Source organism: Convolutriloba macropyga, chromosome 11 (assembly GCF_964194025.1).
Source record: "Convolutriloba macropyga chromosome 11, txConMacr16.3, whole genome shotgun sequence".
Lineage (NCBI taxonomy): Eukaryota > Metazoa > Xenacoelomorpha > Acoela > Convolutidae > Convolutriloba > Convolutriloba macropyga.
Window position 1 is genome coordinate 19,206,015 of NC_134478.1, and position 25,177 is coordinate 19,231,191.

The 25,177-nt window shown below is 35.6% G+C and overlaps 3 protein-coding genes across 5 annotated transcripts in view; all 3 read left to right on the forward strand.

Moving 5' to 3' along the window:
- LOC142349858 (uncharacterized) overlaps positions 1-25,177 on the forward strand; it is a 277,179-nt gene that overhangs the window by 114,846 nt on the left and 137,156 nt on the right. The gene's annotated exons all lie outside the window — the stretch shown is intronic.
- Positions 2,388-5,052, forward strand: LOC142349690 (uncharacterized). The gene is made up of 2 exons (XM_075401420.1): positions 2,388-2,693; positions 4,253-5,052. Exons 1-2 carry the CDS (start codon positions 2,444-2,446, stop codon positions 4,954-4,956), a joined length of 954 nt encoding a protein of 317 aa, XP_075257535.1. The 5' UTR covers positions 2,388-2,443; the 3' UTR covers positions 4,957-5,052.
- LOC142349963 (uncharacterized) lies at positions 9,007-13,946 on the forward strand. The gene is made up of 2 exons (XM_075401832.1): positions 9,007-9,412; positions 12,467-13,946. Exons 1-2 carry the CDS (start codon positions 9,175-9,177, stop codon positions 13,180-13,182), a joined length of 954 nt encoding a protein of 317 aa, XP_075257947.1. The 5' UTR covers positions 9,007-9,174; the 3' UTR covers positions 13,183-13,946.

Consider the following 25,177-nt stretch of genomic DNA (forward strand, 5'->3'; position numbering starts at 1 on the left):
TTGCAATATTTTTTCCGCAAATGGCTGACATCGGAGCTCTGACAACATTGTCTGGATGATCTCGTTTTTATCATATTCGTCGATTTTTCTTCCTATGAAAATAAAAACAAATTTGGCTTTCCAAACAACATGAAAAACTGTTCGGCACAAGACTATTTACCCTGTTTGTTGGAGCTCAATAAGTTTTTATACCTTGGACAGATAATTTTATCTTGAGATAAAAAGCTTTAAGTTGAAAAAACCGATTTAATTAGTTTTAATTTTCAGACTTTCAAAATAACTAAATTAACAAAACCTTGAACCATTTTTCATTTTTCAATGTTTTTTTGCGGTTGCTTTTAAGGTTTCATCGTTCTCTCATCTTAGGACTGTTCTCTGGGTCCCTGGAAAGACTTCTCAACAATATCTTTTTGTCCCAACTTTGAAAAACGGCATTTGTTTTTCAAACTATATCTCTTTTTCACTAGCGCACTAAAAGATATTCCCTCTCTCAAGACAAAAAAATGGCAGGATCAATTCTGCATTTGTTCAGTTTTGCTCCTCCACTTGAATTACTGATCTCTTCAAAAGAAAAATCTAATTCATAAAATTGGGAACGCCCTAGACTTTGCATCAAAGACATTGCTTTTTGAGTGGCCTTCATCCAATGAATGGACAAATGACGCCAAAGATTTTATCTTCTTAACAAAAAACCATGCGGTGTGCATGTGTGTGCAATAACAACGAGTATTTTCGATTGCGTTGAAATAATTTTTGCTCAGCCGGCATTAGTTACATTTAGCCCAATTTTTTGTTCAAGGTTAATTACTTAACATTTTCACTCCCGTTTGATATTAGAGTTCAAATAGGAATACTTTTCGAGATGATTTTTTTGAATATTAAACCGGGTTGATCGTAGAATGGAACAGAAACTCTACCTGGCCACATGATTCATATTCTTGCAGAACTCAAAAAAAGTAGTCTCAGAGATTTATATTTTAATTTATATTTCTTTCCGAAATCACATAAATCCTTTTCTTAGTCCAGTTTTTACTAAAAGTTTAACTTCTCGCTTTGAAAAAAAATGATTAACCAGATGCATTTAGCATGAAAAAGTTTGAAACTGCGAACATCAGCTTAGGCAAAACAGTCCGAACAACAGGATTCCAAAGTTGTTGAGTCAAATTATTTGCTAGGATATTCTACGTTTGTTATGAGTCAGTTTTGTTCGCTGTATGCGATAAACTTAAATCAAGAGCAGGAGGAGCAACTCGAGGCTTGCACACAGGAATTGAAGAACGGAGAGAAGAAAATGGGTTTTTTTCGAAACATAGTATACGTTTTATTTTCAATAAAGCAAATTCAATTTTGACCAAAAAAAATTGCCAAAATCAGTGATTTTTTGAAACAAATCAATAGAATCAGCTGATTAACAATCTGTTCTGCAAATGTTTTTTTCCAGCTAAATATTTTAAGCAGAGAGCTAACTTCTAGAGATAGCATTCTAATTGATCAAATCTAAAATCAAGAGTTTGCATCAAATCAGAAAACAAAATTTCAGGGAGTACGCTTAGATAATCGGTATCATCACTATTTGACTTGATTTTAAAAAGTATAGCAAGAGTACCATAAAAATTTCTCTTGTAATCTGATATAGGTACTGTTAATAGAAAAAAATGTAATGAAAAGGTACTGTTGATGATATAAATCTACAGCCGATTTTTTTGATAAAAACATCTACTTTTATTGATTTAGGGATCCCTAAAAACGCTAATTCTTTTAACACTAAGCTCATGGTATATTTCACAAAAATGCTAGATTTTGATTTGATAGCAGTCGTAAAGAAGCCCTAATTTTTAAGTATTAATATTCCATTTGAACCAGAGACGCAATAGTAGATGCAAGTGTAATAGTATTTTTCTTTCTATTTCGAGTATGTTCCTTTAAATTTTCAACATAGCATTAAGCTCTGCAGGGTTGTTTTTCAGTTGTAGATATACTCTAAAGCAACTTTATATATGTGGTTGCGACTAATTTTATATACTAGTGAATTTCTTGCAAATTTTCTTTATTTTTCTCACTTGGGTTTTCTCAAAACCGAACTCTGGTCAGTCCAAAATCTTCCATGACACAAAAATACACAATCACAAATTTTTTACCCAAAAACTCATTTCGAACTATAATTATATTAATCCTTGAAAAAAAATTAATTGAATTTCGTGGATTTCTGATTTCATATAAAGTGATATCCCGTCTATAATCTACCTTATACGCCAACTAAATACTTTGGTTCTTAATTAAACTGACCTTGAAAGAGAATTTGTGATCAAACAAGCCGGGTTTAATCATTTATTAACCCATATTATATATCGATTCACTTACAAAACGTAAACATTCTATTTCAACACACTCAATAACACTTCAATAACGTCTTTTAACCAGCTAGTACTTAAAATAGTTCTTAATGAGCGAACCAAAATACTCAGAGTACAGCTTGCCTCGTTCTCATGCCATTTCCTTCTTGCGCAGCAAGCTGGGAATAATAAACGCGGAGGAATTATTCCACCATGACAAGAAAACTTTACTGAGTCAGATAATATACAGCTGGCATCAGGTAATCCCGTTCCAGAACTTATCCCAAATTGCTAACAGCCAAGGTGGCCTGAAGGAAGCGCCAACGGCAGAAGAAGCTGTTCGGGACATTCTTGGGAATCGTTTCTAATATTTTTTTAAAAAATCTGAACTGAGATCATAATTCTGAGAATGACTATTGCTGACTCAAGAGCTTAACTCCTAAAAAGTTATAATATCTATTTTGATAAACATTGGGTTGGACCTCTGTTTTGCATCGACATGCAGTACCCAGTGATTTTTCGTAGCTTGGCAGAGGAGTTAAAGTGCAATTTAAGAAACTTTATCCTTGAACAGTAATTGATGCAAGCGTGGCATCTTCTTTGTTTTGTTTTTGCGCTAGATTTGTCCTGGAGACAGAATTTAGAATCGAAAGATGTGTAAATTAAAAAAGAGGAGCTAATCAAACAACAAAAAGTTTCAGAATGGCTCATAATAGACGATATAAACGGCCTATCCAAAAATATTTGGTAGATAGGCCGTTTAGATCGTCTATTATGAACCATTCTGAATCTTTTTGTTGCTTGATAAACTCCCCTTTTTGAATATACACATCCTTTGATTCTAAAGTAGTGGACATGCTTTATGTCTTATGCTAAGCTACAAAAAACCAATCGATATAGTCCACAAATTAGATTTCTGGTTTTTTTTAAGACAAACATCAAAACGCATAAAGATACAACAAAAAAATAAGACTCTACAGAACAAAACCAGATTGAAAATTTTAAGAAATTTAATTGCCTAGACAAAATGCAAGACCTCGAGTTAACTAAACGAATCTAGAAAAAACAAAAAAAGTATAAAAACGAAAAAAATCAAACGGAAGCACCTAAAAGGTAAACTTAATAGTAATAATAATTGTGGTTTCCGCGTAATCGCAGCGGAACAGCATTAGGCGTACAGTAGCCTGTCTTCAGCTGCCCCTTTTCTTATTATTCCCCAAATTTCAGACTAATCTTTTTATGAGCAGCATTGCTCTTTTTTGGTGACTATAGCCACTTCTTTGCGTCTGAAAATTTCAAGTGGTACCATCATTGCAGCCAACATTGGTCAGGCTATGGTCAACTTGAAGCTATGCTTAAGTAAGAGCTCATCCTTACACAGACAGCTTCACGGAGGCAGGGAATTGAACTCTCAATCATTGGCGTGTGAACCACACACCTTACCTCTCGGCTATCACGCCACGTCAATCGGGAAACTTAATCTTTGCGAAACAACAAACGAGTGCAAGCCACTACTGAAAGCAAACCACTGCCAAACAAACAAAAACTGCTTGTACGGATTTTTTTCAAACATTGTTTTTGCTTCCCGTGACCAAAATTAAAATTTAAGTTGGAATTGAAAATGAAATAATTAGATCGTAAACAGGTCTCTAAAGAATCGCAAAATCAATGTTTGAAAAAACAATGTTTCTATTTATTTTAATTGTCTTTTTGTAAGCAGTTCATTTTTTTGAGACAAGAAACTGTCTCTTAAAACTAGCAGCGTGTACGAAATAATCACATTCACAACAGCTACATAAAGTTTATAATATTGCTGTTCGGTAAATTCCTCGTCCCGGGTGATTTTTACCGCTAATTGAACAATATGCACGGAATTTTGAGTGAGACAGTTTGTCTTGAGGAAACTTTTCCGACTTCAGAAGGAACTGGTGGACTTTGTGGATCACATGCAGTGGGTGCGTACCATATATTAAAATCGATTGGTTATGACTGTTATCCAATAGTAGGCGACGTTCCCTCGATGGGCATGTGTCACGGCATTATTATCGTAAAAGATCTGGAACATTCTGGTGATCTCCATCTTGTAGATGTCGGAGCTAGTCATCCTACGTTAGGATCTATACCCTTGCAGTTGTCCGGAAAATTAGTGGACAGATCTGACATCAAAACTCATTCATTTTTAACTTACAAATTTGTCAGGGATGGTCGCATATTTAGACGACTTCACTTGAAGTCAAGGATAGAACCGAGAACAGGAAGCAACGTTATTGAAAACCATCAAGATAGGGATCAAGTTTGGGTCGAATTTTATTCATTCAAATTAGATCCAGTTTCAGTTGAGGAGCTTCGTGGTTGTTTGAACCGGAACAGTTATTTGTGTCCAAAAAGTAAGTTCAACCGGCTACTGCTTCTTTGTAAGTACCCCAGTGGCAAGTACGTTGGTGTCAAAGGCTTCAAAGAAGGTCGAGAGTGCGAGGATGATAACTGCTTAAAGTTCACACAGTTTGAGGACAATGAATCGTTCAAACATTTCTGCAAGGAAAATTATCCAGAAATTCCAGAAAATGTGGCGACAAGAGCCCTCAACTGTTGGAGAAATCTTCCAGAGAGTCTTCGAATGTAGATGCTTGAACTATTAAATTGATTATATTCAGCTCCTCGTTAACAAAAACACTCAACTTGGAAAGTTTTAATTTCAGTATTAGTTTGTAGTCAGATCACAGACAATCATCTGACTTTTTATTCACTACTTTGTTATTTTACACTATACAAAAAGTTATTTTACACTATTTAACAACCATGTAGTTTTCTAACAAACAAAAAGAAGACGCAGAAAAATTACAGGGAAAAAAATACATTCCAACTGAAAACAAATTGGATTAAGTTATCGAGAACTAATATCTTTAACAGATGTTTAATAATATTTGAGAACAATTAGGAAAAAAACTTATATTTTGACATTAATCTAAAAAATTAAAACCTCTAAGCTGAAACTCAAATCAGAATGAAGTGACTACTTCTCACTATATTTTGGATATTGTGTCAGAGCTACCTGAAACAAAACCGGTAAGGAGAAATATTTTAGTAATCATCAAATAGTTATAAACAAAAATTTAAAAATTTGAAAAATATTTGAGATCTAATATGCTGAATATCAGCTACAATAAAGGTAGCCCTGACAACATATTGAGAAAAAATTTTACCTTGTGTATTTGACACGTTGCTATTTTTAAATTAGGATTAAAAGTTTTGGATTACAGTTGCTTCAGAAAACATGAATGATGGTATCATGGTAAAATAAAAGACTTTAATTTAAATCCATGAACACAAATAGAACACCCAATCTGAAAGTTTGAGAAAAAATGTAGTTTTTAACTTCAATTATTAAAGAAATTCAGATATTACAGAAAAAACAATTGGCACAGTTGTCTTCAAAGTCAACATGAACGAAAGACTTGTAGCGAAAATTTGAACTATTTAGCCATCATGTAGTTTTCTGACTACCAAAATGATGTAGCAGAAAAACTTTCGGGAAAAACATATCCAACTAAGGAAAAATTAATGAAGTTATCGCGATCTCAATATCTTTGACACATTCTTTCTGATTATTTGAGAAAAATTCAAGAAATATTTTCTGTTTTCATTTTGATCTGAAAAACAAATTTACGTGGATTAATTGAAAGCAACTGCAAATTGAATAAATTAATACTCTGTGACTGAGTTGTAGATTATGCTTCAGTGTTATCTAAAACAAAACCTATAAACAGTAAACGTTTTAGTTACCACCAAAAATTTAAACCTGAAAAAATTTGAGAATCAATATGCTAAAAAGCAGCCACAAGAAAACTGACTGGAGTTGAAAAAACTAAAGGTTTTAAAAATTAACAGTTAACAGTTAATAGTTAAATTAAAAGTTAACTGAGAAAAAATTTGAGAGAAATAAGTTACAGGATGCCTTTAAACCATAACTCCTTCTTTAGTTTTTTGTTTTCAATTAAAAAATGTTGCTAACATGAAAATTGTACTGTGACTCAGTGTGAATTTGTACACACTCAGTCTGAGTTTTAATGACAAAAATGGACATTTTTAACAAGACAAAGAGCTTGGCACTTTTGTCTTCACGTGCAATTAACGTTTTATTTGGGAAACAAAGATCAGAAGAATTCTCTCAAAATATGCGCAATTTTTTTAAATTTTTTTTTAAAAAAATTCTTCAAAACCAATGGACTACTATTCTGTTTAGATAATCTATTTGATCTAATAAGATTATAAAAAAGTGGCAAAATAGCAGACACCTTTCAATTTTCCAAAAACCAAGACTAATTTAAAGAGTGTTTGCCTTGAGTCGAAAAGCAGCTTGAAAACTTTCTCCATGATCATAATCAAAGACACGATTGTAAATGAAAATTAATAATCATCTGTCGCCATCGATGTTTATTTTTCGGTATGTTTTGTCGATCGCATATTTTGTGTCATTTCATATCCATTATTAGGACTCTTTGATGTGATGTACAAGAATTTTTTTATTTCGCTTAGACATAATTACCGTTTTCTGATATTTGCGAAGATGTACTATTAATAAGGTTGTATCAATTAGCAATCCAAACAAGGTATATGGATTCATCCTATCAGATGTTCTACCCACGAAAGAGCTGAGAGCTGATCCCTGTAAAAAATTTTAGGTTGCTGAATAGATCATTTTTACTAGCAACAACTAATGTTCTGTAACCAAAAACAAATTGCTGATTGTTGAACAATCACACCAATTTGGTTTGCAAAACTGCAACGTTTTTCAAAATCGGTGGTTTGCCTTTTAATTGTCAAAATAGCTCAAGTTAATTTCAGACCCATCAACTAAAATGCGCGAATCCTTTTTGAGATGCTTCCTTTTTTGAGCTGCTTAATTATCTTTACATCGGTCTGCCTCAGAATAGTCTGCCTTGGGTCTCTTTGGTTTGGCCCATTTTGAGCAAATTTGTTTGGTCTCCCTAGCCTAGACTTCGACTTATTAAAAGACCAAGCTCTACAAAAAATGGATATGATTAGACTTACTGGACCCAAAGGAGTTGTGATAAGTACTTTGCTGGAATTTATTAATCACCTGGAAATTTGCTCGATCCAAAAAGTTACGCTGAAGTTTTGCTCCACCCAGGTTTTGTCACCCTGGATATTCGCTCGACCCAAAAAATTAGGCTGGACTTTTGATCAATCGAAATTGGGCTCTGTACTTCTCCTCCACCAAAACTTTTGAGGTGTAAAAATTGTGTCGAGCAAAAAAGTTAATTCATAAGTCAAGAAAAAGCCTTTTTGTGGGTCTTTTTTTACCAGGTCAAATCTATTGTCAAGTGATGGGTCGAGCAAAATCTTTATCATGAGTCTGCATTTTTGGTTCAAAAATATTCGTGCTTACTATTGCTCACTATTGCTTATAATGTAGTCAGCATGTATGCTCCTTCATCTTTTGCGATTCTGAAGAATCATCAATCTGTCAAAATTTGCATTTTTTAAAAAAAGATAATACAAAACTTTGGAAGGGAAAACCAACAAATAAAGACACATTTCCATCACGGCTAATACAATCGATGGAAAGAATTGCATTTGATTCAAACTACTTAGTATCATTAAATCAAGTGATGTGACAATATAGTCCAGCTGCGATAACTGCTTAATCTCAACAATTGCAAATTTTCTTAAGTCTTTTGGCAAAAATACAACTGTGTTTTAAGTTGGACTGCACTTGTCGATGTCGTATGGTTTTGCTCTGTTGCTGCTTCAGTATGTGCAGCAGCAAACAAATATATAAATTTGTTTTTTCCAACGTTGCAGAAAAACCAGACTTAAGAAAATACTTTAACTCGACCCATGAGAAGACCCTACTCGACACAAAAAGGCTATAAAAAGAACATTCTTGGCTCAAAGGACCATGAAAACGCGTTGCTCGACTCATGAAAAGACCATGCTCGAGAATAATTTCCTGTGAAAATAATTTTGCTCGACCCATGAAAAGAATTTTGCATATTTTTGGTCTATCTTGTTTGGACCCAAGTGTCCACTTCCCAAGTCCATTTTGCCCACCAATTCTGGTTGATGACATCATCCCAGGCGGGCATGAAGATGACTCAAGTTAATATCTGAGAACAAATACTTCATTCAAAGACATGGAAATTTACTGGGGGCTTACATATTCGCAGCTTTCTGCCTATATGTATACCTCTTAAAATCCAAAATAACAACATCAATTTTTTATACATAAATAGGGGTTCATGAGTTATTCATATATTTTCAAGAAATGTTAACTTCCTTGAATGCATACCGAATGATGTTCGAAATGCATAACCAGCAACATGAAGAGTATGTCAAAGGATTGTTTTAATTACCCTTAATTAATTAATTTAATTTTAATAACGATTAACTACGTTATGATCAGCTGCAGTTACCATTCTTCAGGAGTAAGACAATTAATGGTAACGGAAGGTTGTTCTTAAATCTTTATACTAAGATACATCGACAAAATCATGCATGATAATTTTCGAGGTCGGCTGTGGAGAGCCTTTTATGGTTCTGCTGTCTTGAATAATTTGTCATGACGTCACTGTTATTAATATACTCATCGTAGCAATACCGTCATTATGAAACTGTTTGGTGCTATAATAGTTGTTATGGTGATCTTTGAGCTCCTGATTTGTCCTGATGACATGACCTAATTTTATCGCAAAACTAGCGAAACCATATCAGCAGACTATGTCGCAAACTAAAGTAACTCGGACTTAATTTGCACATCCGATACAGATCACTTCTGCTAACTTCATATTGACAGATAAAACTAATTGATTGTTTCAAAATGACCCAACAAAAATTCTCGAGCTACAAACTGTCAACTGGGCAAGCTTTCCGCTTCTTACACGATAAGCTTGGGATTTCGAAAGCAGAAGAGTTGTTCCGCAATGACAGACAGGCTTTGCTAGACGAGATCATTTTCAGCTGGCATCGAGAGATCCCATTCCAGACTCTGTCCCAATTGGCTAAAGATGACCCGAAGGAGACGCCAACAGCTGAGGAAGCAGTCCATGATATTTTAGGTATCTATGTTTACTCATGTTTAAGAAAACCTTTCAACAAAATGTATAAGTGTGAATAAATGTGAATAAGTGTGAACAAAACAAACAAATTATCGTTTGACGAACTCTGACATGTACTCTTGAATCAAGATTCAACAGTATATACAATGTTTTTGTTCGTCACATTTTCTGATACGGAGTCACATTGCAGATGTTTTTTTATTTAATTTGCTAATTTGTGAGTTTGGTGATTTCGGCAATTTTAATGCAAAAAATTAGATGGAAAACGGTGGAAATCAGCTCAGATTTTTGTCATTGAATTAACTAAAATTACTTCTGATTTTGTAAAAAAATTTTCACATAAAAAAAGGAAAGAAAAGAATAGAAAATAAACACTGTATTTTGAGAGTCAAGAGTATAGAAACTGTAACTGATATGACAAAGGGAGTGGTAAAGCAAAGAGGAGTGTCAGACAAAAAAATATAAATTCAACTAACGTCGAGAAGGTTTGATCTCGTTTTTCTAATCAAAGGAAAAAAAAACTTTTTTATGTGTCCACAACCTTTGGACGTTTGGATTCTTTGGTCCTTTGGTAACATATTAGCCTATTTAGTAATTTCAATGATGAAAACGGAGAGATCTAGGTAAAAAGTCTTGGCCTTAATTGAAAGGAAGATGCATTGGCGTTTGCTGTCAACGACAGAGCTTAAAACGTGAAACTTATATGCCCATTTTAAAATCTTCTTTTTGGCGAGCTTGCAAAAATGTACAACAATATCTTACTACTTTTACAAATGTGTAACAATAGGTTTTCGGTCCGCTGATATAACTGCTAGAAAACGTGACCCATTAACATTTTTTTCAAACTTTTTAATATGTCTGACTGATTGACTTTTAGTGATGATGATACGAAAGAGTACACAGGTGTAGACATGAAAGATTGCAGAAACTAAAGAGCAGAATGTTGCAATTTGGGGAAGACAAAATATCCTATTGCTTGAATTTCCAAAATAAGAAGTGAAAATGCTATTGTTTTATGTATCAATTTTTAGAGTTTACCTAAATCACTTCCTATAAATAAAAAACCGTCAAAATGTAAAACTAAATCATGGTTGGAATCAAATTAATTTCGTTTATTACAATTCAAAGTATTTGGTTTTTATGTGTGTGATATCTTTTTTTAAGATCTGTTCATGCTTTATTCGCCTCTTCACGTCAGCGAGAAGCCAAATTAGAGTGGTAACTTCTTTCATTCGTATTGGAGTATTTAAGTGAGCGAAAAAGCGAGCCGATTAGAAGCTTGATTTTTTTCCAAGTACCTTTCAAGTGGAGTAAGAAGTTAAGGTTTCTGAATGCTGATTTTTCACGTGTGGCTATTTGACTGCTGTTTTCACCGTTTCGTAGCTTGAGCAAATGATACGGCTTATTTATATTGGAACCTATTTGCAATTGATTGAACACATCGACGGGCAGCTTATGCTTTTTTTTACTTCCACACTATTTGTCAGAAAATTTTCTAGAAAATTTGATTTCTCTCCCCTTTTGAATAATATTTTTGTTCTCTAAGCACCTAGTATCATTAATGAGAGTACCTTTGGTTGCTATTGAGGTAGAAATGAACCTAATTAAGTGTTTATGGCTAATGGTTTCCAAGACCTTGATAAATTGAGAAATTTTCTCGAATATTTAACGTTTTTCCTCATTATTTCCTATTCAGAACAAAAAATTTTTTATTGAGTCTTGAGTCACTGTTTTGTTCCATCTTAAGCGTGGATCGTTGCCAATTATTTTAAACTGAAGAAAGTATTGGCATAAGTAGCTCCATAGTGTATCATGACGTGGTTTAGGACTGTGAATGAGAAAGAGAGATTATGGGGTTACCTTTCACCCAAATTCCCTGGTCGAGAAAAAATCGGAAAAATATGTAAGATAAGCGGTGAAAAGTTAGTTTTTTCACCGCAAATTTTGTATATAACTTTGCGGTGAAATGCGGTGAATGCGATGAAAAAATGTAAGTTCACCTCTAGAGTAAGCCGTGATTTTACAAAAATTCACCACAATTCACCGCTAAAATATGTAATTTCTCCGCTTAAAATTCGTAAGAATTTTTCCGATTTGTTCTCGACCCGAGAAGGGAAAGATTTAATCTCAAGTCCATAGATTCAATATCCAGTAAATTTCAAAATAAACTAAGAATCATGGTTTCATGGTTTGCTGTTTCAGTTCAGAGATTAGCATATGTTCAACATTTTTCGTCTAAGCGGTGAGCTTATCTAATTTCACCGCAATCACTGTTGTTCTCACAAAATTTTAACACTTTTCGTCTAAGCGGTGAATTTATGTAAGTTCACAACTAAGTTAAGTGGTGAATTTATGTAATTTCACCGCATTCACCGCTTATCTTACATATTTTGGACACATTTTTTCAAAGCAGTGAATTTATGTAATTTCACCGCTACCAGGCTATTAATGTTTTTTTCACCGCATTCACCGCCTGATTTATGTAGTTTCACCACTTTCACCGCTTATCTTACAAAATTTTCCGCATTCACCTCTTATCTTACATAATTTTGCGTTGAATGACTTTGACATCTTGACCCGGGTTGGCTCTCATATGGGTTCTAATCTCAATTCACTAACTTTTTCAAAGGGTTTGTTTGCTGCTTATTTAATTGAAAATTGCAAATTAAAATAAATACCACACTTGTCGATAAAATTGGGTTAATAGCTATAAGTATTGTTACATTTGTTGAAGCTGACAATCAGAGCAACTCAAAACTTGTTTTTTTAATGAACGAATAATTGATGTTCCCTTTTTCTTTTTTGAACCGTGTTGCGATCGAAAATATCATAGATCTCACTTTTTTACTCCGTTACTAAACTTGGTATCATAATTGTTTTTTATTTATTATTTTGCCGCATGTAAATAGCTTTATGGTTCATTTCTTGATGTTTCCCTAGTTTTTGTTGCAACTTTGGTTGCTGTCCACCAATGATTTTTTTGTTGCCATCAAGTTCAATTGAATCTGGGAAAACTGGAAAACTTGCAACCAGTGTAAATAGTTTCAACTTTAGCGGGAATCGGTGGACTTTGTGGATCGCATGCAGTTGGTGCCTACCACATCTTAGCTGCTATTGGCTATGACTGCTATCCAATCATGGGAGAAGTACGCCGCCTTGGGTTGTGCCACGCAATGGTAATCGTCAAAGACCTCAACAACCCTGGCGATCTTCATCTATTCGAAGTCGGCACTGGGCATCCTACCTTCAAAGCTATTCCACTGCAGTTGTCTGGATGCTTAAGTGACGTTACAGGCCCTGTATCAGAATCATTTTTGACGTACAAATTTGTCAGAGACGGGAACATTTTCAGAAGAACTCATTTGAAGTCGACAATCACTTCTGGAGCAAACAGTGATGTAACTAAGCAGGCAACTCAATCAGACGAAGATTTCTGGGATCATTTCTATGCATTCGAACTAGACCCAGTTTCTGTTGAAGTTTGTCGTCACCATTTGAATCGGAACAGTTACTTGAACCCGGAAAGTCGTTTCAACAGACAATTGCTTGCTTGCAAGTACAAGAATGGAAAGTACTTAGGGGTCAAGGGGTTAAAGCAAGGCCACGAGCATGTTGACCAGGAGAACAATACTCGGTTGAAATTTACTCAATTTGAGGATAGAGAAGCCTTCAAACGATTCTGCTGCGATAATTTCCCAGAAATTCCTGTTGCTGTTGTATCGAAGGCCCTGAATTACTGGGATAGTCTTCCCGATGATGAACGACTATAACTGAAAAATATATGCTGTACTCTATTAGCTTACTTCAAAAACGAAAGGACAAATTTTTTGATCCTTTAAAAAACGTGTCCCTCTCCCCCCCGCGCCCTGTGAAGAAACTAGAGCGCCTTTAAAGTTAACCAGTATATTTGTGTAAGATAATCAGGAATATTAATATCAAATTTCGTTTATTTTCCGACTGGGGTGGGGTTGTCCCCATATTTGTGTAATCGGGTGATAAATAGAAAACAGCCTTTTAATCTTATCCGCAATGTTTGTAAATCTACTCGAATCGATTTTAACATAATTTTAGAATACTATAATATTGTAATCGCTCGAATTCTCCTAACGAAGTTCATCTTCATAGTATTTTTGCCTGGCAACGCACGGCCCTGTCGGCTGCTTAGAAATTTTGACAGAGAATGTATTTTAAATTAGGGGCAATTAACTCCGATTGAAAACTTTTGGAACAATCTTTTTTAATTTTAAAAAATCAATTCTGATCTGACATTATATGCAATATAGTAGATAGTTGGTTATATCAATAAACTCATAATTATATCACTGAAGACATTTGTATAATTTATGAAAATCAGTCAAAATTTAGCTTGAGCTAATAATTGATTTGTTAAATAAAATGAACGAAGACTAAGGTCGGCTTTTGTGAGGAAATTATATATCAGTGCAATTTCATGCTATAAAAGAACAAACATAGAAAAGGCAAATAATTTTAATGTTTCAAAACGCAGTATTACGTAATAAATTATTAAATTGCAGCGGTTTTTACCCAATCTCACTGATAATTGAGCTTTAATCTATACAGTGGCAGTTGTTAGTAAGAGAATCGCAAAAGGATACATTTCACTTAAAAATGTTAAAGTATAATAGTTTCAATTGGCCATTCTAACAAATTCACGCTTACTTTTGTTCACTAAATGTTTCAAACTGAACGAAACCAAAAAAAAATTACTAATGCCACCGCAACCTCTAAACTAGTCTAACTAAAATAAAAAACCTAACACTTACTTCTATTTGTACGGCAACTTCTGAGTCCTAGATGGGAACTGTCTCGGGAGCTTCGCTTCGTAGGTTTTCACTTACTGTACTAAGTCCTCTCAGTGACTGAGAGGGTACCGTACTGGGAACGTAATAAGATCAATACCCTAGTCCAGAAAATGTCCGAGAGGACGCAGGAACAACATCGTCGGTATATTCTTACGAATTTCTGAAGCTCTTACGTTTTCCGGTATCATCAGTATACTTGGTTTTAAAACGTAAGAAATCGTCGGTGTGTTTTGTTCCTTATTTTTGGTACGGTTAATTTTTGTGGTAGACAGTACATCATGTACGCAAGCTTCGGGTTACACCTACCTCTCATTAACTCTTTGTTCTTCAGCAATTTTAATTGTCTACACGTATAAAGTCTATGGCATAACACCATGTCAATTAGCCTTGTGAACTTAGATTATGATCTCCGATGCTCTTTTTTATCTCATTCTTTTTTCGGAATGTTAAATACAGCAAAATGTCAATAAAAGTGTCCGCTTATCTCTCTTTCCTATTAATGCAAACCTGATAGTAGATCCGTTCCGTGATTTTCGTGTTCTAGTGCAAATGTAGTCGTTTGCCATATGTCACTGTCAACAAGCCGGAAACACTCTCGCAAACTATTAGGAATTGAACCATTTTGGGAACTTTCATCAAGCGCCATCTGATCGGCGGGGAAAAATGGTAGAAATGAAGCTTGCGTTACTCGCAAAAGAAAACATTGACCTGTCCTGCCCATCTTGCTAGGACCAATGCCAAAAGATGTAAATCACCTCTCGAAACCGATTTGCCAAGAGTCTATAGAGAAACGCCAACTGCAGAACGTCAAAAATGGACTAAAATCATGCAACTCTGGATGAACTGTTGAAAAGATGTATATGCAAAATGCTAGTATAATTTGAAGTATATTACCACAAGGTGTAAAAAACCTAGGAAAATACAAGTATAATTTGAAAGTAGATTACCACAAGATTTCAAAGCCTAGGTTGGAGGGGTCGGTTTTTCGCTCAATCGTATAGAAAAAGTGATTTAAAATCAAATTTTTCGATAAACCTTAAACATCTGGATTTGTGGAATTTTGGAACGCTCTCTGTCTTCATCTTCAAGGAATAGCACTGCACCACAGGATGTAATTTTTTTTCGGTCTGGTGAACGCACGAAAGTCTGGACTTGAACGCACGATGGTCTGGACATGGACGCACTAAAAGTTTGGCGTTGAACGCACGAATTTGATTTGGAGCGCACGATGGTCTGGACAAGAACGCACGAAAGTCTGGACATATACTGTTTCGGTCTGGGATGGTCTGGACATATTTGTCTTCGAACGCACGAAGAACGCACGAAAAATTTTGAACGCACGATAGTCTGGGCATATCCACTTTCCGTCTGGGACGGTCTGGACATAGGCACTTTGAGTCTGGGCCTGTCTGGACATATCCACTTTGGGTCTGGGACCTCAGTCTGGGAGAGTCCCGGGTCACCGCTTCCCTGGTTCCATACAAGGATCATATATGATGTCATACAAATCATAACGTATTTCCTAGTACGAGCCTTGCACGGAGCCAAGGAAATCATATATGATCCTTGCATGGAACCAAGGAAATTGAATGGATAGGGAATTTTGCGCGGAGATAAGCTTTGGAAAAATGATGCAGATCAAATAGCAGTTTCCGTAATAACCCTCCGGTTAGACAAGGAAGGTCGCTGACGAAAGAACGGCCAAGATCTGCATGCAAACATCAAAGCTACTCAGATAAACAACCTTTGAGAGCTCTTGATACGGACAAAGACAACATTTTGGAACAGAACTTTTGATAGGTTCATCATGTGGAGCAGAAAACAAAGATCTGAGGAAATTATTGAATATATCTTTGCAGCAATAACTGAAATTGCGGAAAAGTGAGTACTAGATCGGTTGGAGATTTAATTAATCCGCGACAAACCCATATTAACAATGAAAAATGAACTTGCAATGAGATCTATTAGAGGAACTTGTTATCCCCGAATGCGCCTGAAAACTTGCAATGAATTTTGAAAAAGGAATTAATTTTAGAAATTTAGAAATTTAGAAGTTTAGAAATTTACTGCTTTGGAAACGCGATCATCAATTAGCAACTAAACCTTTAAGCAGTTCCAAAGACATTCTCAGTTTAACACCGTGTGGACAAATTCCATTCAAAATTTTGACAAGGATCCGCGATCCCATTGCCCGGAATCCGAACAAACCCATAGAATTCGTAACAAAAACAAAAAAAGTTACCTTGCTAGAGTGTGCAGATTTTCAGAGGACAGTCTGATAGAGTCATGCCGAAATCTTCAAAATGGTCAACGAGTAAACAAACAAACGTTGTAATGTGAACGCATCCAATCTCAACAAGGAGCTTTTATCTACTACATCATCATCGGGGGATTGTTCAGTTATGTGAATTTTGGCACACAGAAATTTGACAACCAATCCAGTTTAACTGGTTTAAAAGTTTGGCAACGTAGAAGTAAAATTCCTCGCAAATTCAAGAAACCGTGCCAATTTGTATGAATCCTTAGCTTTAGTTTTCGTGCCCCAACAGATCGTGCATCAAGATTGGCCAACGAGTTTCAAAACGTTCTTGAGAGAGCTCACCTTATTCCGTAACCTCCAAACGAACCACCAGGATGGAGATTTAATTGCTGTAAAATTTCAGTGGTACTATTGTCATCAACATCATGATGGTAGAGCCACCCATTTGACCACATTTGTGACAACAAATCCCAAAGTATTTTCAAATAAAATTTATCGGAGTTCTGTACCTAAAAAGTAGAAATAGCGACAGAAAATCATTTTTTGGAATGTGCAAATCAAGACACTACCCGGGTTGACAAAAAGTTTTAATCATAGAACTTTCATATTATGGAGCATAGAATTCATACATTCAAAAAATCAACAAATTGGTAGGACTACAACTTTGTCATAAATGAAAGTTCTATGACTAAAACTTATTCATAAATGAAGTTTTATGATTACAACTTTTCCATAATATGAAGTTCTATGGCTACTAATTATCCATAACAGAAACGAGGCATTTAAAGAGTCTTGGTTTTTCGTGAGTCCTCATGAGCTTCTTAAACTACAAGGGAAAACAGACTGTTGAACAAACTTGTTTTATTTCGAATAGCTCACATCACGTCTGAATAGTTTAGCAGAAACCCTAAAACGTAATAATAAGGCCTCCAGGAACCTCAGACTTGGTGTTTAATATGGTTTTAACTATTTTTCTTTTCGAAGTCAGCTGTTTCACTGACCCCAATCATATTTAATTATAACTAGGGTTCATATACCAGAATTTTTATATAGTCCACAATAACCTTCAGCATATAATCGGTTCACAAATTTAATTTAGTTTATCAGTAATATCATTTGAGAAAATCAGGTGTCGATTATACTGCAAAATCTCAATTTTTTTCGATTCACGTTGAAAATCATAATTGATCCGATTTATTAATCTTCCAACCCCTGCAAAGAGCGTTGTTTAGCAGAACGGCCATCCTACTGAGGCTAAGGCACTGCTGAAACCAAAAAATGGGGCCCAAAAACTTTTTTTCGCAAAACAGTTTTCTCGCAGGCTTAAATAATAAGTTTTATGTGAACGTTACTGGTGATAACGTAATTAAAACTGCGATTTCCAGATAAGTGATTCAAGACACGTTTCTCTTTTTTAGATTGAATACATCACGTCTGGCTAGTTTAGTAGGCACCACATAACGTGATAATAAGGCTCCCAGGGTCTTCAGGTTTGGTGTTTATAATGATTTACATTATTTTTCCCTTTTGAAATTAGATTTTCCACTGACTCCAATCACAGTTAATTGTAAATAGAGTTCACATACCTCATCAGGCAACTCTGAATAGACAATAGGCATCAAAAAACGTCAGCCAGTTATGCATTACATTAAAATCAGCAGTTAATATGCACTCTAATTTTTTTGCTTTATGAAGTTTTATGACTACGACTTTTCCAAAAAATAATGCAAAACTTTGTGATCTGAGGCTCAAATTTAAGCTGAGTGTAGAATAGGCAATTTCCGAAAGATCGCACACTTGTGATGTCTGAAATTTAGATTGGCAAAAAACAAATTTTTTTTTTGTATGAAGTTCTATGACTACAACTTTTTCATAAATACGGTATTACTGAAAAATAATAGTTTCCGATTTTTGCTCACTAATTTTTTGAAACAGGTTACTTGCTCTTTGTTTTATTCCTTTTCCTGTTTTGTCTAAAAATTTATTAAATTACAAATTTCATTTTATGAAAATTTTATGATCACAACTTTTCATAGACGCCATAATATGAAGTTGTAATTTTATAACTTTTTGAATTATGCGGTCAACCCGGGTATACAATCAATCTAAATTTGAGAACAAAATGTGGCCACGGATCAAATGCGGAGAAGAATTCGAATTCATCTCAAATCCTAAAATCATCACGAACTTTCTAATGTAATTGCATACGGGTGCGGCACGTCGAAGAGCTTCAAAATTGCTCGAATAAGTTTATTTCCGCCATTTGTTATCAGAGACAAGAAAGACAAATCACTCCAAATTGCACTTAAGTCGAAAACTTAGAATATGGATTTATATAAAAGCAATTATCAGATGTTATTAATAATCTTGTTGGTCAAATTTGTTTACCTTATTGTTAACAAAAATTATTGGAGACGTTCGATTTATGATAGCAGATCTGCAATATGCGTTTTGTCAACAAAATCTAGCATCTAAACCGGCAAAAAAATTGACACTTTAACTTCATCAGTTGTAACGGCTGCTCTCCTATCAAATTCATGGAAAACTTCACACCGCCCCGTTCGTTTCAGCGGTTTCAAATCCATCCAGATAATGTGTTTTTGCAGTTAACTTTTGTTAACTGTATTATCCGCTATACTGTAGATTACCGTAGTATTATTTGTTGCTCTATTAGTCTTGATAACAAAATGCTCAGCTTTGCTGTATAACAAAATTGTTTCTCTCAGAATAACAACATAATTCAATTTGAAATAATCAATTTTTGTGTTGAAATTTTGTTAATAACTCAATTTATAAACCAAAATTAGGAACTCCTGTTCCTACATATTGTAGCCGCCCTATAACTTGGCTGGCTATAACTATGCAAAGTTTCAACCTGCTACAGTTAGCAGTTGTAAAAATGGACTTTTTACCAGTTGCAAATCTGATAAAAATAATTTTAATATTTTTCTAACTTAAGAGTTAGCAAGTTTCTCTAATGGTTTCTAAATCCAATGATGAACTAGAACTAGAGTAGATTTTTGAAAGCCAGTGAGAGCAACTGACTCATTTCGAAACTTTGTAGAAACTTTAGAAAGTTTTGAGAATATCAAGGTTAATTCTCTTTTCACAAAACAAACTTAAGTTAAAACTTTACAATCAATAATATGATCTAGAGAGACGATAACAAGTAATTTACCGCTCAAGAAAGTGGGCTTCAATACGCACTGTGTGTTAGTTTAATAAGACAAAATTCACGAATTTCTTCTGATTTTCGGTAGTTTTTCGGTGTCTTTTTATGCTGCTAGTCACGTGGGTCTACAAGTAAAACTGAACTGTTGATTGGGAGTAGATCACTATGTCGTAAAATTCTCTGAATACGCTGGGTTTGGGGTTCGGGATACCTTATACGGTGCCCCGCAATCTCGGAATTGGTAGAAAAATTGCATTGAATCTGGTTTAACAAAATCTCTTACTCAGTTTGAGCTAATTTCGTGTGATTGTGATAACGTGAATATATGGCACTAAAAGTGTAGTTCGAGTTTGAGCTTCAGTTTAACTTCCTGTAAGACGATTGCGTACTAATAATAGTTACTAAATATAAATGTTGAACAAAGTGAACAAATCCGTATGGCTTCGATAGATTGTAGCATTTAATTTTGCTTGTCATGCTATTCTAGCTTTAATGCTTGAAATGGCCTTGAAGCGCTATTCAATTTGGTTGTTGAATTAATAAGCTCAGCCGCCACATCGGTTGTGATTGTTCAGCAAAACACAGATTTAAAGATTTTACTGTCACATCGCTATTTAATACGTATGTTTTGAGGATCATATAAAATTAGTACGTGAGGATCAAAATCAGAGACCACTTAAGAGACTTGCAGGCGATGTACGAGTTACTAGACCAATAAAATTCTCAAATTCTACCTACCGAAGTGCTACTTCACAAAACAGTCAACTGATTGGTTAGGTTTGTGCGCCACTAATTTTCAAATTATCCCAAACCAAACTTCAAAAATCTATCTACTACAAAAGCCTAGCCGCCCCAAAATTTTCAAATTGAGACCTTTTTGTGGTCTCTTCACATAACATCACTAAATACAACTGCTATTCTTCTGGATGGGATCCATTAGAAAGCCTTATTCAAAATATTCATTTGAATTCAAGTGTGAATTCATTTTTATCATTTTTGTTATTATTGTAAATACCAAATTTGGCAGCCTTCTGTTGCCTATTTGGACAACTGCTAAATGAGGGATGAAGTCATTTTTGGACTGACGCGCACCAATTACACTTCAATTCGACTATGTCAGAAAATTTAAAGTTTACTGAAAACTAAATTTTGCTCCTCAGTTGAACACCAGGGTCAGTGCCTGTGATACATATGGATACCTAAATATATATCGAAACCTTTATGTGTACTAAATTATTTACCCTCTATATATATAATTATATCATGTGTTTTATAAACTAAAAGTTATGACTTCTATTTATTCACCTATACTAATATTCCCGATAGTCTACTAAATTATTTCATATTTTGTTCATATCGATTTATTACTAGTAATCATAATCTCAGTTAGTTAATCTGAATTCAAGTTACTCTGCATTTGCTCTTCATAACCCTAAGTTAATCTTAGCAGTGGATCCGCGTCGCGTTTCCAATAAACATAATTCACGATACACAAGTAATTGTGTATTTGACCAGCACTTGCTACTCAATTCTTAAGACAAAGCATTTGCACCGCGAATCCTAACTTATTCAGTAATAAAAGATATAACATGGCGCAGTCAGCGACAAAGGACAGCGGTAAGTCCCCACTTGGAATTCAACCCTTTTGGGAAGAGGCGACACTAGAACCCCCAATTCGCTGGGAGTTTTGGAGAATACAATTGAAACTCGCAATCCTCGCTAGAGAAGGAATTGAAGTGGACCTTCTCTTGGTAGACCCTCCAGAACATGTACTCCTGCCTCCTGAACCAGCATATGAGGATGCAGTGGACAACCCGACGGCGCAATCAGAACGAGACCGACGTACCCGCAATGAGCAGGCAAAAACAGCGTGGAAAAACCAATGTCAACGTGTCATGACAATCGGCGTACTTTGTGGTGACAAACCATGGAAATTATGTGATCGAAAAGCATCCTCTCTGATGTATTTGAGCTTAGGCATGGAGGGGCGCCGTGTATTCAACTCAAAAAAATTCAACCATTAACCTCGAAACAATCTCAACGAAGGATCTTTGGGACGTTCTAAATACAACCTTCATTCGGATCCATAATATAACCTTCGATAGATACCTCTTCCTCACAAGAAAACAACAAAAGGGAGAACCTATTGAGAAGTTCTATGGACATCTCAAAGAACTTTTGGAAAACTGTGACCTAGGAGATAAAGGGGACACTATCATCCGGGATGTCTTTATCGCGAATATGCAAAATGAAGACATTCAGAAGGAACTTCTTAAAGAAACAGTAGACCCAGAAAAAGCATTGGCAATAGCAATTAATATTGAGATGGGTACACTCAACCAACTAAAAATGAACGCAAGCAAAACTGAATCACAGTCAACGGTTAACCAAGTACAACGGACACGTATCGCAAATGCTACCCCTTTCTCCAATATGAATACAACCGCACGGAAAAAGCCTACAACCTGTCATTTCTGTGGATCTAACTGGACCTCCGACCATCGCAATAAATGTCCCGCTCGGGGAAAAAGATGCAATAACTGTGGTATTGAGAACCACTTCGCAAAGGTCTGTCGCAAATCTAAAGATCCCAATTCGTACCCAAAACCTAGACCGCGAGTCAATAACGTAGAAAAAGACGATCAAAATGAAGATGTCAATCAAATTTCGGCCAATTTTGATCCCGATTTGGAGTCAAACTATTCTTCAGATGAAGATAACTGTGTAGCAGTCATATCTTCAACAGATTCCGCAACTTCGGTGGACGCAACCAACCTTCCTGTAACTCTCGGCAATACACCAACAAAGGTTTTGGTGGATTCGGGCAGCGTATGTACAATAATCAATGAATCCTTGGCGAACTCAATCATTTCCCATGATCCAAAATCAAAGTGGATACGCGAAGCGAATCCTAAACAATTGAAAACATTTTCAAATGAACCTGTTCACACGGTGGGCATCCTCCAAACTTCCATTCAAAGCAGCAATTGGTACGCGAATCCAATTGAAATTCAAGTAGTGGCGGACGGACATCGCTCTCTATTGGGTAGAGATTTGTTTCCAGCTCTTGGAATTTCAATACATCAATCAAGTAATCAAGTAACAATCAATCAGGTAGATCAAGAATATTGCCCAACCAAAAAACAGATCGCTATTGATTACCCCGACTTAATCTCCAGAATTGGTAAGTCTAAAGTACATACAGTTCGTTCAAAATTCCACAAACATTATACCCCATCACATCAAAAAGGCCGACGTGTCCCTATAAATTTGTTAGACAAAGTATCCGCCGAACTAAAAAAACTTTCTGAACAAGGACACATTGTAAAATTACAAGAATGTTCGGATAAAAACTTCATTTCTCCCATTGTAATTACGGTCAAAAAGGACAAATCTGTAAAATTAGCTCTTGATTCGAAAATATTAAACAAAGCGATCCACAAAAACAAGTATCAAATGCCAAACATAGATAGCCTCATCGATTCAATTTCACAACATATTAATAACTCAAATCTGGGAGATAATGTATATTTTTCAACAATCGACCTAAAATACGCCTATAGTCAATTAAAGCTACATCCCGATACGGCACGCCACTGTAATTTTAACATCATTTGCGGCGAAGCAACGGGTACGTATCGTTTTAAAACGGGATTTTATGGCCTTACAGATATGCCGGCCGAGTTTCAAAAGGCAATGGATTACACATTGGTTGGGCTGACTAACACGTACTGTTTTCTGGACGACATAATTGTAGTTAGCAAAGGCACCCAGGAATCGCACCTCAAATACGTATACAAATGTCTCCAAAAACTTGAAGCCGACAATCTTAGAATTAACTTAAGCAAATGCCACTTCGCAAAACATCAAATAAATTGGCTTGGTTTTACATTTTTACAAAGTGGTGTTAAACCTATCGAATCTAAAACAGCGGCAATTGCGGAATTTAAAGCCCCAAAAACATTGAAACAATTACGGTCATTTTTAGGTAGTGTTCATCATCTAAACAAATTTATACCTAATCTTGCCAAAATATGTCACCCTCTTCGACCCTTATTAAAGAAAAACGAAAAATTTATTTGGAATGAGAATCATCAATCACATTTTGAACATATCAAAACTGTTATTGCAAACGCTACGGAAAATACTCATTTTAATCCAACACTGGAAATGCGCATCAAATGTGACGCATCCCGCCAAGGTTTAGGCGCTGCACTCGAACAATTAGATTGCGAAGGGTGGAAAACAATAGCTTTCGCATCTCGTTTTCTTAATAGCAATGAAGAACGTTATAGTGTAAATGAACTCGAATTACTTGGGGTGGTTTGGGCCATTGAATATTTTAAATATTATCTATTTGGGAAAACCTTCACAGTTTTAACAGATCACAAAGCACTTCTTTCCGTCTTAAAATCACACCGCTCTAATAAATCTTACAACAGTAGATTAACACGATGGATTGACCGTTTGTTACCATTTGATTTTAATATTGAACATATTCCTGGTACCCGAATGGGCTTAGTTGATTATATTTCGCGACAACCAAATCAGAACGCTAAAAGTGTCAATCAATATGATGAGGAATTTATGGTAGCAACAATTTCCCGTATTCGCGACGCGATTACATCTTTATTTAGTAGCGCAAATAAAATTCCTTTCCAAAAGCGGCACATAACTAGTAATTATAAGCAACAAGTACATCCGACGCGAGTCCACTCTTGCAAACCTGCTAAAATTAGCGCGCATAATTCGAATGCCTCAATTAATTCAGTCATTCCTCGAGCACAAGTAAACAATTACAATTCTGAATTCATTTCTAACTTTAATTGCCGTGCAAATCAACTGCTTCAATCTGATAGCACACCCGCATCGCGAATCCAGTCGCAAAATTCTAATTGCAATTTGATAGCTAGCTCCACACAACAAGTACTTCATATCAACATGTCAGCAAAAGAGGCACCACAAAGCAACCCATCAACTTCACCACACACCCCAAGAGTGACATTTCGCACCCAATCCACCCCCATTTCATCTACCCGAGCCGGACCCAGCAACACCCAAGCATCATCATCACCAGAGGACTATGACATTGAGCTTTCACGGGAAGAGGTATTCGAAAACAACCTAAACCAACTCTTCACTAAATCCTTCCTGGCGGTACTCACAAGCAAAGACGCGGTGCTGAAAGAGATCCGCGATTGTGTAATGCAGGATGACGAGGCCCGCTGTAAAGAAGTGAGCACATACATCCACTCCTTCTGGAAGGATCTACACGTGAAATCTGGGTGTCTGTGTGTTGACCAACGTGTGGCCATTCCGAATTCTATCAAGGAGGCGGTGCTCGAATCCATTCACATGACGCACCCGGGTAGTTGGTGGATGATATCTCTCTCTCAATATGCATGGTGGCCCTACATGCATAGAGAAATTTTAGCAAAAACATCTGATTGCGCCCCGTGTACGGATATTGGCAAGAATCTGAAACCTATTATACCAAAATCTAAATGGCA